General features: G+C 39.4%; 1 protein-coding gene and 1 long non-coding RNA gene across 2 annotated transcripts in view; one reads left to right on the forward strand and one right to left on the reverse strand.

Moving 5' to 3' along the window:
• Nucleotides 1-1,112: 1,112 nt before the first annotated feature.
• Nucleotides 1,113-15,822, forward strand: part of cpxm2 (carboxypeptidase X (M14 family), member 2) — a 41,045-nt gene continuing 26,335 nt past the window's right edge. The window contains exons 1-4 of the mRNA XM_042508436.1: nucleotides 1,113-1,391; nucleotides 2,200-2,848; nucleotides 6,829-6,930; nucleotides 13,486-13,595. Coding sequence (XP_042364370.1) covers nucleotides 2,566-2,848; nucleotides 6,829-6,930; nucleotides 13,486-13,595 — 495 coding nt within the window. The 5' untranslated portion in view covers nucleotides 1,113-1,391; nucleotides 2,200-2,565. The remainder of the gene's footprint in view (nucleotides 1,392-2,199; nucleotides 2,849-6,828; nucleotides 6,931-13,485; nucleotides 13,596-15,822) is intronic.
• Nucleotides 4,090-15,822, reverse strand: part of LOC121959214 — a 45,578-nt gene continuing 33,845 nt past the window's right edge. Inside the window, exon 4 of the long non-coding RNA XR_006106884.1 lies at nucleotides 4,090-4,244. This is a non-coding gene — a long non-coding RNA (uncharacterized LOC121959214). The remainder of the gene's footprint in view (nucleotides 4,245-15,822) is intronic.

The raw sequence follows: 15,822 nt of genomic DNA on the forward strand, positions 1-15,822 counted from the left end.
GCAGACTGTTTTGCAGCTGCTGGCTGCAGGGCTCTTGCTTAGTACTGGACCAATTACAAAAACTGTTCACATTAGTCATTAAGTGACAAAAACATGAGAAAATACAGTCCAAGTTGGAAAATAGGCTAACAAAAAAATACCCTTTAAACCGAAACAAACCTGCAAACATAGCCAAAGCTGTAACAATACCTTCTGTGAGTGCTTGTGAACAGACAGATTGCTTTAGAAATCCTCTCCCATGCTGTAAAGTAATCCCTTCTAAATTATAGAGCTGCCTCCAGAGGCGTCACAGCTACAGTGAGGTCATGTATTTGAAGAGACCTGACACTCTGATTGTTTTGGTTGTTTTAAGGTGTGTAGGAAAAGGAGGATATTTCTTGTCTCAAAACCTTTCAGGTAAAAACGTTACAGCTCTCCGGGCTGCCTTCCATGTCTCACCCCCTTCCGTCACTCTCCCGACCAGACAGTTTAGGATGGGTGTAGTCTAGATGAGGAGTGGGCGAATGCCTGCCTAGCTGGCAAAATGCTATGCCAGCCGAGCATAAAGTCTTCCAGCCTTGAGCTGTCCACCCACTCCAGATCCTGTTCTTCTGTGATTAGCCTGCAGCCTCCTTTAGCTGCTATTCAGGAGCTCCCTCAGTCTCAGGTGTAAAGTCTGATTTCCATACAACCTATTCAGACTTTTCTGTACGCAATGTCCATCCACATCAGTTATGTGTAATGAAGCAATGCATTTAAATTGGGCAGCGTCCAGGCGGGGCACCGATTATCATCTTTGCTTTAGTTCTTCTTGCCTCAGGTTGATGAAATGTCAAAAGCTGTACTTATTAGATGAGCAATGTTCAGTGGAATCCCACTTCTCCTTTTGACTAAATATTTTCGGCCGGAGGCTATACATCATAGTCTCTGCTTAGAAGTAAGTCCCTGTGTGTAAACCTTTCTCTAACTTATAGATAAATCTTTTGAGATGACAAAATATGGTTTTAATCAGCAGTGTGTCAGCCAAGCTGCTGGCTTTGGGCTTTGTTATTATCTTTTTGCAAAGGCGCCATCAGCTGCTGTAGTAGTGTGTGTGTGTGTGTGTGTGTGTGCTAGTGTGTGTGTGAAAGAGAGAGAAAAGAAGAGAAAGAACTTCACCAGGAACAGACAGTGCTGATGTGATGAGGTGTGACACACGGGGCATCGCTCCATCCCTGTGTTGCAACGTGCCCAGACGCTCCACTGAGAGTTTGCATGGTTAAATCGCAGCCGCTTGTGAACATGCAAATTACTGCAGAGTCCAAACAGGTCCTGGCTGTAACAGCCTCGGCAAATGAGGCAGCTTGAAGAGGAGCAACCAGTTAATTAGCTTTCCCAGCAAAGGGATATCATGTGGTGTTAGAAGACATTCAGTAAGTGCTCTTTTCACTAAAAGCCGCAGTGTGATTTACTGCTCAGGGCTGCTACTGTTTGTTTGGGAATGCCCATATTGTGCCAATTTGTACTTTAACCCTTTGAACTTTGAGCATTGAGGTGCGATTTCTTTCAGCAATATAGGAAATAGGCAGTAAGAGCTTGGAAATGTTTCACAAATTGCATGAAATTAGTAGATTTTGAAAATTGTTAAGGCTGTCACACGATTCGTTATTGCGATTATATTTTTTACTCAGATGTGTTTAATTCCATTATTTTGCATTCTCACTAGAGTGGGCATTTTTTTTAATGTAGGAAAAAATGTCTCGTTGGAAAAAAAACAAAAAGTAAGGGAGTAACTATATTAATAATTTTCATAATTACATATTTAAAATCATGTTAAAAGTTATTCTAATTTCTAGAGCACTCTTTTCAGGTCATTTTCTTGTAATTTTTACTAATTTCTTGCTTATTTCGGGGTCATTTCTTCATTTGTTGCTCATTGCCTCCTTCCCACGTTTTTGAAAAAAAAAAAAAAAAATCTGACCAATTTGCTCAGGTTTCAAAGGGTTAAACACACCCCCATGTGAATGAAGACACTCGCCTCTGCTTTTTCTTTGGTCACAGAGAACTGAGTACTGGTTAAGAGCTGTTTAAGTTCCTCCGGCAGGAAAGAAGAAACTTTCCTCTGGTTAAAGCCGGCCCCAGACAGAGTGGGAGGAGATGGAGATGAAAGCAGATCCTGAATGTGTCAATGTATGTTTCCCAGAGTGATTTCTATCCTTGTTTCACGATCCACACCAACAGAATGACTCTGCAGTGTGTCAGCAGCCTGGATTGCTTTGAATCTATAAGAGAGACAGAAAAAATGCATTTTGAGTCACCTGCCAGCATCTAAAGGAGAGAAGTGTCTGCCTCTTCCCTCTCCCTCAGCTCTCTGTGTCTCTCCCTCCCTCACTGCATTTTTCCCAGACTGAGGCGTCCATGGACCCTCTGGCTCCGCTGCTTTCGTCAGTGACTTGGAGCGCTCTGAGAACTTTGTGAACTCTCCGTGTTGGGAGAGGGGAAGGGAGAGGAAAGGGGAGCAGTTGATGGGACGCAGCCCGGCAGCAGCAGCAGGCTCCTCTGGAGACAGCATTGGGACTCGCAGCTGGAGATAATCCCCCCCGGGTCATGACAAGACAGCGCCTCAGCCTCCTAACCCCCCTGGCTCTGCTGGGACTCCTCGTGGGGCTCGCGGACCTCAGCCACGGCTCTACCGGTGAGGATGAGGATTACTACATGCAGGAGCTGCTGACAAGAGAGCAGTACAACCAGGTCCAAGTGCTGGAGAAGCCTGTGGCCTCGATACCTGACAGGCATGAGCACCCCAGCCAAAACCCTGGCAAGAAAGTGCCCAAGGGGAAAGCAGACAGCAGCAGGCAGATGGATAAAAGTGCAGCTGATGCAAAATCAGGTAAAACTAATATCTCTTTAGAAGGACAACTTGAAAACTTTCTTAAAGTTTCATTACAAAAAGCAGAAGAAAAATAATCTTTACAGTGCCAAGGGCAACCAATCAGCTCTAATGATTTCTTAAAATTATTATAAAAGAGTAAAGTTCTGCTAACAATTTTAAAGTAACTCTGAGTCAGTGTTGCCACTAGATGACAGTGTATGGTTAAACAATTGAACTTTTTCAGCAAGTATTCATTAATTTTTCAGTAAAATAGTAATTGCAGAAAAAAGTAAGGAAATGCTTCAGATATTAACCCCTTGAAACCTGAGCAAATTGGCTTGTTTATTTCAAAAACAGAGAAAGGCAATGAGCAATGAAGGAAGAAATGATAAAATAAAAAAAATCCAGCAATTAGTAAAAAAAGAAAAAAAAACTATCTGAAAATTTGTTAAAATAAAAGACAAAAAAGGAAATGAAGGAAATGACTTGGAAAAAGTGAGAGTTATGACAAAATTTTAAATATGTATTCATGATAATTATAAATATAGTTTTTCCCTAGACTTTTTTCCTCCAGCTTTTTTTTTTTTTTTTTAAATCTGAATCAACTAATTTGTTGCAGTTTGAACATTTCATAACAAGTTGATAATTGCATGTTTTCCATGTTTTTGAATAAAACTGCACAAATTTGCCCAGGGTTCAAAGGCTTAAATAGTTTAAAGAAGCACAAGAAAAATTACATTGCTCCAGGTTTCAAAGGATTAAATGGTAAAATGCAAATTTTAATTAAAAATAAGACTTGTTTCTGTGGCTTTTTGTATCTGCTGATGCCATTAAAGTTGAATTTGTATGTAAAGCTGAAAAATCAATGTTGAAAGTTGCATATTTCAGAAAGTTTTTTTTCCCTCAGTGTCAGCTAACGCAGACTTCAGAGGAGCAGCTGATTTTAATTCACATGGTGATGGATGTGCGGAGAAAAAAACAATAACATGACCTCCTCAGGTAGTCTTCCTCCTCACTGCCCCCTCCTCCCCATGTACACATAGATCAGAGTCTCTGTGTGGCTTCTGCACAGCAGCAGGATTAACAGCCTCACCCGCTGCAGAGGTCAGGGCTGCGTTACATGTCGGAGCCAGAACACATGTGAAATCCACGTTTTTCCCAAAGCTCTGCTGTCCTGGTATAGTCCACACAGAAACGCACAGCCCAAAGCTCTCCAAACGGGACGCTCCGCACATGCAGTAGCAGGTTTGTAGGTATGTTTGAGATCCTGCCAGACGATTGGAGGACAGTAACAGGCGTAAGGGTTTTCGGTTGGTTGGTGGCAGATAATTTAGAGCAGCTGTGTCGATAGTGACCTCATGTTTCAGGCATCTGGCTTCACGTGTCTCAGCAGGGATACCTGCTGCAGGTGGTACTACAGGAGGAATATGATAACAGAGAATTATTACGTAGTCACTGCTTCCATTTGATGGGATTGTTTGTTTTATCTTGACACTGCATCATATTAAAAAGATACACTGTTGCTTTTAGAGGCCCAAAAATTCTGACTGCAAAGACTTTTCAAGTAAAGTCATGGACAGGATGTTAGTTGATGACAGGAGAGAAAATGAAAACTCACGTGTGGGACTCACACTCCACTCAAAGGGACAGTCCACCTCAAAACCAAAAAGAAATATTTTTCCTCTTACCTGTAATCTAGGTTTTTTTTGGTGTGAGCTGCCAAGTGTTGGAGATAACAGCCATAAGGATGTCTGCCTTCTCTCCAATATAATGGAGCTGTGCATTGATACACGTGCCAACCCAGCCCGTTCTCACTCCGAGCTTGATGTCTTGGAGTCTGGTGAGAATGCATCTGAGCAGAAACTGTCGCTTGCATTTGAAGTACAGCAACCATGTAATATAAGGAGCACGATGGCATCTATAGGGCGGGCAGGAGGCTCCAAAACACCTGACTTTTATGTGGGAGTCTGGTGTTTACATCCCATCTGAATGTGATGGGTTTTTTTCTCTACACCTTATCATGTGCCTCCTTCCCCTAATCCTTACCACCCATGCCAGCATGTGCATTTGTTGTGTAATGTATTTTTTTGGCACTTCCAGCACCACAAGCTGAGTGTCATATAGTTTCAATATATTCAGGAGAAGGCAGACATCTCTACAGCTGATATCTCCAACACTCTGCAACTCACACCAAAATAATACAGACTAATAAATAGCACTAGTGGTAAGAGTAAAAATATGTATTTTTCATTTTGGGGTGGACTGTCCCTTTAAGTACAGTTTTAAGATGCAGGTTCTTGAAATTCCCTTTTTGAGATTGTAAACTCATATTGAAGGCCGTTATTGGGTAAAATAAAAACTTGCTTTGTTTAAGCTTGATGGAATGAATTTTTGACATATCTGTAATGTTTATGATAGGGAAGGGGTTAGGAGAACCTTACCCTGTAGAGTAGCACGGATAACTTTAATTGATCTGAAAGCATACAATCAGATTTTTTATGATTTTTTCATAATTTCACATCATACATTTATTTTTTCCAATTATTTCATGGTTAAAAAAACCCGCATTTTTAATATTGGAGACTTTGATTCACCCCAAATGTTAACATTTAGACAAAATTGAGGGTAAAAACCTTGTATCTCAGGTATTTATTTATTATTATTTCTATGAAACTTGAACATTTGAGCGCACTGTAACTAAGTACCTGAGTAATATTTTAAAAACAGGACATTTACATGTTGTATTTCATTGCATTATAGCTACTTCATCCAAATGATCATATCTCAGAGCCGTTACACTGAATCAAATATGTAGCTGGGAGCATTGTGGAGGATTCAACCTGTCCCTAGAATAAGACAAGGATAAAAACTTTCAGATGTGAGATGGATTGTTATCACGTGGGGCCTATCCTGATCTGACACCGTGTCAAATACAAAGCACACGCCTGACTTCCATGAGTCCCTGCTCGCGTCCTGTGGCGCTGTAACAGTGACAGTGAACTTTGGCATTGATAAAGGAAAAAGACTGGCACTGAAAAAAGGTTCCACTGACAAATAAAACCCAGGCATTATTGATTTCATTTCTTTTCTAAAACACATTTTTTGCATTCTTATGTGTTTTACAATGCCATTTCTCCAATTTTTTCTTCATGTCATTTCCCCCCGCTGTACTTCTTACTGTTTCCCAGTCTCAACTTTCTGTCACTGTTTAGGGAAGAAGGGGAGTTTAAGGGGAGGAGAAAGAACAACATGATTTACATAGAATCTGCATACTAAGAAAGTAACATTTTTTCTGTACCCACAGATTGACGATGAAAAAAGTTGAGGATTGTCATTGAAAAGCACATCAGAATGCAAAAAAATCAAAAATCAAATAAAATAAATTTTAATGCATGTGTTTTAGTTTTTCTGCAGATTTTCTTTCTGTGCTAATGTTGCGCAATAATTTTTTTTTTAAAAATCAAAAACAAAAATAAGAAACAAAAACTTAAAATAATGAAACAAATAAAAAATGTTTAAAATAAAAAAAAATTAAAAACAAACAATTTTTTTTCTTACTTACTCTTTACTTTTCTATGCTTTAACTTACTGTCACTGTTATAGCTCCATACCGTCCTGCCTTTTGTACAGGGTGCTTACATTTTCCTATTTTGACTCTTGAGACAGTTATATACATGCTGCCACTGTTTAAAGATCTAAATGAGTTTCAGTGTAGTCACTGTAAGTGGTCAACATACTGTAATTGCATGTAAGGAGAAAAAGAGTTAAAAGTTTTCAAATTTTCTGCCCAGAGATTGTCTCTTGGTTCAGACCCCAATCTTGAATCTATCCATATGTGCAGGACTGAATCCAAACCCATTTTTTTTCTGTGTAAACACTCCCTCTTTTCACTAACAATAAATCAGCAGTTTTAAAGGTGACTGGACCTGTCGAAACCCCTTTAAAAATGGAAAGGTGTTGAAAAAGCCATCATGCATTAATTTTATTTCCTTTCTCAGTAAAAACAGCCAATAAAAAAGCCGAGAAGAACAAGAAGAACGGCCTGAAAACCCCAAACAGCATCTCAGAGGGAGAAGGACAATACAGCTCGCTAAAAGTGGGTGAGTGAACAACTGGTGACACTCTCGCTTGTTATGGGAAATTCATGATCTCATAAAAATTCATCTTCCCTCCGACGCGCATGGATCATTTCTCCGCTTTCACGGGAGCCGTTAGGATGAGAAAAAAGAGATGAACTCTCTCAGAGATGACAAATATTTTGGAAAGTGGAAGAGTTTTTCAGAGAGCACATTTTCCCTGAGAGGAAAGGTTTGGCACTATAAAATGATGCTCTCAGAAGTGGAGTCAAGCCACAGAGGCACTGATGTCTTCTTTACTTATGAAGCATTGTGTTTGGTTTCAATGCATCACTGTATATTTGTCTAACTGCAGCCAGGATGCCCCAGAAGCCTCCCTGTCATGTCAGATGACAGATTAAACTCGCTCGACTGAGAATGTGATTTAGGGGCAGAGCACATGTGCTTTGACCTCAGACTTTCCACAGCACTGAACGTGGTGCTAATGCCCTTATTGCACTTATTTACAGAGCGTCAGACATTTCTAGCATAACGGGAAGCTGTATTTAATAATTCTGGGAGGTTAGGAGTGGCTGTGGTGGCCAACTGTAAATTTATGTGTTTATGTTGAAGCTATTGTAAGGAACTTACCGAGACAGACAGAAAGGCTGCCATTGTTAATTTGGCACCAGGGAATGGGAGCAGAAAGTTGGATATTCTTGCATGTTGGAAAATGGGAACTCGGTGCCGACACGCCTGGCACAAAGAAGCCCACACAGTCAAGATCTGGAAGGCTCATGCTCCCAAAATCATGTTTTTCACGGTTGAAACTGTGACTCAACACCAATCTGGTTTCCAAAATTGTTTCAGTGTCTCTTGGTAACAGCTGATTTATGTCAAATGTAAAAGTCATACACTTTCTATATACTATCAAGGGCTCCATTACTCAGCTTAAGAAATGCTTTGGCCTCCGAATTTTTAATTATTCACTCATTGTTGGAGGTGTAAGGAGAACCTCAGTGGCTGCCACAACCAAACATACCATAACAATAGGGAATTCATTAAACACTTGTAGGACCAGGGCAGATTTTCAATGTCTGACGCAGCGGATGTTTCAACGACCCATTCATCGTTCCCATCGGACGTAAAAGAAATGTGTTGAAGCAGAATGTTTCCGCTCTGATTTTACAGTTTGTCACATGTGGTCAGTCAAGCTACAGAGGCTGAGGTTAGACTGCTGAAAAGTAAAATACTGTGCCATGAGGTGATGTGCAATGATGCTGAATAGTCATGCTCTAATAGAAAAATCATTGAACTTATGAAAGAAGAAATGACCAAACCTTCTTTCACAACTAAAAAGCTTAACCCATAATCAATAAAGTATGCAATAAAATACTTAGAGGTGAACTGATACACTGATTCGACAGCCTGTTCTTATTCCGAGGATGTCAAACATCGACCCCTTTTCACAACCTCTGCATGTGACATCAATGCGAAACACACCGTTTCGCATCTTTATGAGATGCACAGGGCTTTCAGCTAACTCGCAAAGCCAATGCAAACCCATTCGCAATAATACTTGGTGCTGAGAGCAGCTGACGTACTATAAGAGCAAGAAAGTCCACATAGGGTGGGAGGGAGGGGAAGTGTATGGGTCAAACAAAACTGGATTTTCCTATGTGAAAACAAAAGTCAGTGTTGTTTTATGATGTTATGTCATTTACATACATTTTCTTTGGACTGAAATCACTCCTGTGACATATTTACATCACAGTACTGTTACAAATAAACTTATTTTAACCCAAAACATTATCTTCTTTCTAAACCTAACCAAGTAGTTTTGATGCCTTATACTAACTGCAATCATTTCACATCATGAACCATGTGTTACAATGTGTTTTGTGTCACATATAGGTGCTTAAGGATGACTTGTATATCACTTTGAGACACAGACAGGTTTGACAAAACATCGGTATTCGACAACCTGGCAATGACAACAGGATTTGCTATTACAACCTTATTCGGTCTGGTATAACCAGTAGATTTTGGTGGCTACTGTCTACATTATTCAAACTCTTGATAGATATCACTGTCAGTTACACAATAAGTTAATTTGTTGACTTACTAATGGATAAAAATGTTATCGCAAAAATGTAATGAGAAATAAACAAACCATACGTCATGGTGAGACATGTTTGTCAATTGCTATTTGCATTCCCATTCATACGTATACTATGAATGACAACTTTTGAAAGATGGCAACTGATTCAAACTATTCAGATGAAAGCTGTTTGCTGGGCGTATAGCCAACGCCAAAACAGTTGTTCAGACTTCCATGTTTTTGCTGACAACTAAATTCAATGCGCAACAGTTGCTGTTCGTGGCCATAGGGGGCGCTGTTCAACAAAAGTTTCCAGGTCCTTAACGTTTACACAATGACAATTTTATTCCTGACCTGCCCTACACTCCCTCAGATTGGCTAGTTATTGTCTGTGTTGGTTGGATTGGTTAGGTTTTGGAATGAGGGACCGGATGGGTTAGGGTTAAGTAAAGGTAAAATCGCAGCATTCGGGCACACGGGTTAAAAAGTTATTCATTTGTAAAGATCTCTTTTTGTCCATAAAAAGCCTGACTAAAACGTATTTTAAAAACCCAACTAAGATGTTTGCAGGAATGAAAAAAAAAGGGTTAGGGAGGGTTTGAGGGAGTAGGGCAACGAGAGAGGATGGGAAGGTCCAAAAGCAAGAGTAATAAAAACGGGGGGGTGAAGGTTTGGAGAAATAAAAAAACACCTTGTGAGCTGGCTAAAAGGGGCGTAAAGGACCGGACACACAGGTGAGAGCGGATTATGTGCTAAAAACAAGATACAATGGTAAAAAAACAGGCTATACTATACCAGTTTTGTTGGTATAGTTGTTAGACAGGAGTTTAAAGCTTACAGTCCACAGACATGATAATGTAAATAAATCACACATTAAAGTATTCCAACACAGTACCACCAGATGTGAATTAGGAGCTTGTGACATATGAAGCCTGACTTAACAATAATTCCAAAATTGGTGTTAGGCCTCAGCTGTAACATGCCAAGTGGAGTACATAGCAAAAGACTGTCTTTTCTGTCTTTTCACATTACACATTATTGTTAAAGCCAGATGCTGTGTCCCCTGTGTGGTTCCTCCTGCGAAGAATTGCATTCAGATGGTGATAATGATTTAGGGCTTTGCAACATGGCAGGCACCCATCCATTTTTTGTCCTGCTAACCTTTATCCTTTGAGGGCCGGGCTGCCCTAATAAGTTCGCTCCATTCAGAAAGCCTGTGGACGGACGCCAAGAGGATTTAAATATAGGAATACAGGGTCATAAGTAGATCAACACGTGTTTTATTGCTGTATAGAGTGTCTGTGAATGCTACACTAACTGGCCGTAGTTGCTAAAGGCTTGTTAATCAACTTTTACGTCTCGGTTTCACAGCAGGAATTAATCTGCTCTCAAGGTTTGCTTTACGCACCAAACATAAATTGTCTTGTGCATGTGTGGATTTTGGATGGTGAACTTTTCAGTCTGTGGCTTTGTTTCAAATCCTGGTTCATATGATTGACGGCTTACAGTGTCTCAGACATGTCAGACTGGAAGAGTTACTCAATGCAAAGCCAGCTTCCTTTATGGATCAGATATACTGCTTCACATGCAGACATGGTGTAAAAGCAAAAGTCCACAATATTCTTAGAGACAATATCTTTGTCTTTTTTGTGCCTGTCGTACTTCTGGGTGTTCATGTGCGAAGGCAGACCTGGCTGCATGACAGTAACGTGTGCTGCATATGCTACATGTACAAACAGACCATTGCCCGATCGGAAATTCTTCCTCTGAAATTCTATCACCGCGGTCTGGGAAAGTCCGCAAACGACATGATCTGACCTAAAGAGCTGTTGACCTTGATTTGCCTGTTTGGCACTCATTGGTTGATATCCATTGTAGTGTTAAGGATGAGCCAATCTCACACAAAGAGCTCCATTTAGAGAACACCAACTCGGTTTCTGCAATCACTTAAAGACAGGCATTTGTTCAAATGAACTGCAAACTCCCTCCAGCAGCAAATGAAAACATTCTTAAGTGATGTGCAGCTTTCTTTCTTTAAAGACTGTGCTCTTCTAGAAGAAAGGCGGAGCGCCTCAAAGACGGCTGCACGCCTGCCAAACCATTGCTGTGGCATCAGTGGGCGTTACTGGATAATTGCCATACTCAAGGAGTTAATTATAAGATGATTAGTCATATGGATGACTGCTAATTGCCATCATCTGCACTGCCAGTAAAGATCTGAACAACGGGACTCATTGCATAGATTACTCACATCCTTTGGTTTGGGAGGATACCTGCACATTATCAGTAGTCTAATCTTTAGTAATGACCATGTGATTGTGAAGTGGAAATATGTCTGAGAGTAAAGTTTGACCCAAATAACACATAGTGTGTCATCAGGGTTATTTCACCTTGTGCTAAGAGACCTCAAAAAAAAAAAAACAACAGAAAAAAACCCAATAGATTAGGCCAAACAAAAAGGCATTTTTACGTTGCTTTATAGAAAATGCAGGCTTGACCCACACTACAAGCAAAAACCCAGCATCTGCTGCTTTAATTTCTTTTCTTTTTTTTTTTTTTTTAAATATATCTGTCCCACAACTTTATGGCAGAGGAATTTAAAATTGCTAGAGTGCTCCAAGGGAACTATGATGTGCAAAAGGTCTTGAAGGATCACACAACTTTTTATGGTTTTGACCCATTTGTCAGCCTATCCAATATCTGCTAATAGGACTGGCACTAAAAACTCTCTCAGTCAAGCACGCATATATTTCAGCATACAGTGAGCATGCATTAAAGGGACAGCTCACCCCAAAATCAAAAGTGCATATTTTGCCTCTTACTTGTTGTGCTTTTTATCAGTCTAGATTGTTTTGATGTGAGCTGCTGAGTGTAAGAAATATCAGCTGTAGAGATGTCTGCTTTCTCGCCAATTTCTTTCACCAAACAACAGTTGCCAATCAAATCAGTGCGACGAGAAGCTTGTGACAGCTCGAGATGTAAACATTAATGATGTCCTCCTCGGCTGAAATGTAATTTTAGCTATCTCAGTGGGGCTAGGCTGACTGTTCTCATGCACTGTGTGTAGGAAAAGTAATGCACCACAATTCATTATAACCCACATTATCATGAACCAGCAATTTGTGTATAATTCTAACAGGAGCAGAGAAGGAAGTAGTACAAAAACGGAGAGTCTGTCTAAGGAGGCAGGTTGGGGTGATGGATAGGTCAAATAAACACAAGACTTTCCTCCAGGAGACTGGTGTTCATGTCCGATGTTAAACCAGGTAAAATTCAATTTTGATGTCGTCACCATGTTTCTTTTTTAAACCGAACTTTGTAACTTTACGTTAGGTACGTTACAGCTTGTAACTGTAAGTTAAGTACATACCTTGACAGTGCTCAACCTTGTTTTTTTTGCTTAACTTAATCTGCATACCTTTATGTTAAGTAATTAATTAATAACTCAAGTACATTACGTCATTTGCAGGGCAGTATTTTAATATATATTATACAAACTGTTTTATAAAGTACGAGGTGAGCTAGCAGCAGATGCACTCTTTCTTCTGCATGGTGATACATTTGATGGGTGTAGTTCGGCAGAAAGAAAATAGTTCCTACATGAAACTGCTCACAACAAAGTCTGTGGATTATTTTAATTCCACAATACGAGACAATAGTAATAATAGTAAAGCCTTTTTGACATTGAAATATCTTGATTTGATCAAATTATATATCTTTTTCACCAATACCTTTAAACATGCTTGACAGGTTTGCAGCTGTAACTGCTGCAATTTCCCATCATCTCCCTTTCATGATATTGCCAGACTCATTTCAGCATTTAATCAGGGATTCAGGGTGCAGTGAGATGGCTGTGATAGGTTGCAAAATTAAAGAAAAGGAAGCGTTCATAGTGTATAGTCATTAATCATCCGTGAAGACCGAAACATTTTAAATTCAGAGTAATTTAGACATCAAAGCCTCCGTCGCTCTGTCAAACTCCATTTCACGCACACAAGCTCACTTTTTGGAGTTTTGAGACAATTAGTTATTTACGCACAGACGTGTGAAATGTTTGAAGCACATGAACTTGTCTTTGTTTGTCTCCTACAGGTGATCAAATTAGCAGCAAAACAGACTCACTCAACGACAATGACTCGAGAGTTTCCATCTAGAGTTGTCTGATTTGAAACACCAGTACTGATAACAGCCACCAACCACCATCATAACAATCACATTCTACTTAATTTGGGCATTTCGCTTTATCAGAATGAACATTGTTCACTGTGTGTTGACTACATTATGTTTTTTGTGTAGAGCTCCTATTATTAGACCTCCTCATTAATAAAGAGTGCAGCTGCTGTCTTGTTTGCTTCACACATTTGAGCTCACTTTGCAAAAGTCTAAATTGCTCATTACTGTGGAGTCAAAGACTCAGGAGCTATACTGTGCAGAAAGCAATGCAACACATGATACATAACATTAACATCACAGGCCAATTTATCATTCTCGTTACCCAGAATGCCCTCCCATGGGACTGGAGACATTGAAGATTGATGATTTCCAGCTTCACGCCTCAACTACAAAACGCTACGGCCTTGGTGCACACAGAGGTCGTCTTAACATTCAGGTAAGACGGGAATGTAAAGTGTTGGTAGCTTGGGCAAGCTTAGCAGAAATGTCGGGGCTCGCATTATACCCTGGGCAATCTCACCTTTTCTTGGAAGCTTCCATGGAAGCGTCTTTTTTTTTTTCCCCACAAAGCAGCATCACAAAAAAAGATCCAGAGATTGCATATTTTAATTTCAGGATTAGTTTAAGTTCATATAAAATGTCAGCTGTGATAACTGGCTTTTGCTCAGTTGAATGTGACATTATGATTCTGTTTCAGCATATTTTTAACAATAAGAAAACCATCTGCCATCAAACTATAGGGGTACATCCCTAAGCCTACACTGTAAAAATGTTCTTAGAAATTACAGTGAAGAAAGTTGAAAGTTAGTTGTCTAAATTACAGATTTTGCTAATGTGTAAATTTAAATTTACAGAATGAAACCTTTCACCATTTAACAAAAACATAGACGTAGACACAAAAGTCCACTGACAAAGCGGTGATATGTGAACTCTTGGGATGAGAGCATGTTGATAACATATATATATATAAAAAAAACAATAGTTCTTAAATGGTTCTATAAAAAGATTTTCTACTTCTACAAAAAAACTATCAACCTCTTTATTCAGTACATAGTTTTTAGGGTCATATACCGTAGCTCTTTTGAAGTATTAAACGTTCTTTATTTTATTTAAGTTATGTTAAAGTGGGTGATGGCATGATGGTAGGCTTATTATTAAAACGTCACTCAATTGTTTGGGGTGGTTGGCTAACTGACAGTATTATAAATTGGACAATTTGGCGGAAATTACACAGATAAAAAATAAGTGCAAAAACTGTTCTAGTACAAATAAATATTGAGTAGAAATCTTACTCTAGTTCTTTAAGGATTGGCATCTGGGAGAAAAGGTATTTCCTGTTTGTGCGAGCTGTGCTTTGAGGGTATTAGCTCGTGTAGAGTGTGCAGCGTGCCTCGTCTTCTGCAGGCTGTGCTGAATCCACACAATTAATGCAACATGCACACATGCGCTCTTAATCCACACAAGACAGCAAGGCATTATGTTTCAGGAAATCAACAAAACAGAGGATTTGTTTTTTTGGTGTGTGTGTGTGGGGGGGGGGGGGGGGGGGGGGGGGGGTTTATCTATTGGGTTTTTTTCTGTCTTTTAGGGATCATAGAGGAGCAGATAGTGTCCATTCTAGAGGACAATTATCTGTAAATCAGGAGGCAAAACATAGAAAGCAGATGCTGCCTGTTGAACTGGGCCTGTGGCCAGTGAGCTCGGTTTATTTCCACCTTTGTAGCTACAGTTTGTTTAGATTCCAGATACCAACAGTTTTGTAATGAAATTAACTCTCTTTAACCCTTTGAAACATGAGCCAATTGAAGAAGACATTAACCAAAAATTAAAACAAAAAATGACCTGAAAGTTAGTAAAACAGAATGAATATTAAAAGACAACAAAGAAAGTGCTTGAAAATTATACAAAATGTATAAAATTATTTTATATACGTAATTTTAATAATTAAAAATACAGCTTTATGTCTATCCTTTGTTGTTACCTAAAACAAATGACCCTAGCCTTTTCAGTTCTCTAAATCTGATGTCTTGCAATTTGTGGAACATTTCTCACCAAGTTTCTCATTGCAGTCTTTCCTTGATGTTTGGGGAAAAAAAAATCACATCCATTTGCTCAGGGTTTAGTGGTTAAAATACTTGTGAATGGCAAATGAACCCAGCACAAGAAGAACAATGTGCGCCAGGTTTCAAAGGGCTAAAGTGGAAGCAAACCAGCAGTGAAACATGAACGATTGAACTTCTAGACAGCACTGAAATACCACACCTTCTAAATTTGTAATTGTAATAGAAATGCTTAGAAAGTAAAGAGTGTATCCTTATCCTGCAGCAAAATACATATATTGACATTAATGGGACACATGCCAGTTTTTTTTTCCATTTAAGTAATGAAAGGTCCTGGCTCTGCACCTGGACCTGGATTAGCACCAAAAAATAATCCTATATATTTCATTGAAATCTGCCAACAAAGTTTTGATATATTCTGCTAACTGACAAACAGGACAAAAAGCAGGTCCTGCGTGGCAGAAGTATTTATTTGCAAATCTTACAAATCATTCAAAAGTAAACGTATAGTTGTTTTTTTTTTTTGCTTTAGGAATTTGGTTCAAGGCAGCTAAACAGTGACTTCTTGGCTACAACATGCCTCTCCTAAGAAAGTCTGGGTAT

This window comes from Plectropomus leopardus, chromosome 19, assembly GCF_008729295.1.
Source record: "Plectropomus leopardus isolate mb chromosome 19, YSFRI_Pleo_2.0, whole genome shotgun sequence".
Taxonomy (NCBI): domain Eukaryota; kingdom Metazoa; phylum Chordata; class Actinopteri; order Perciformes; family Serranidae; genus Plectropomus; species Plectropomus leopardus.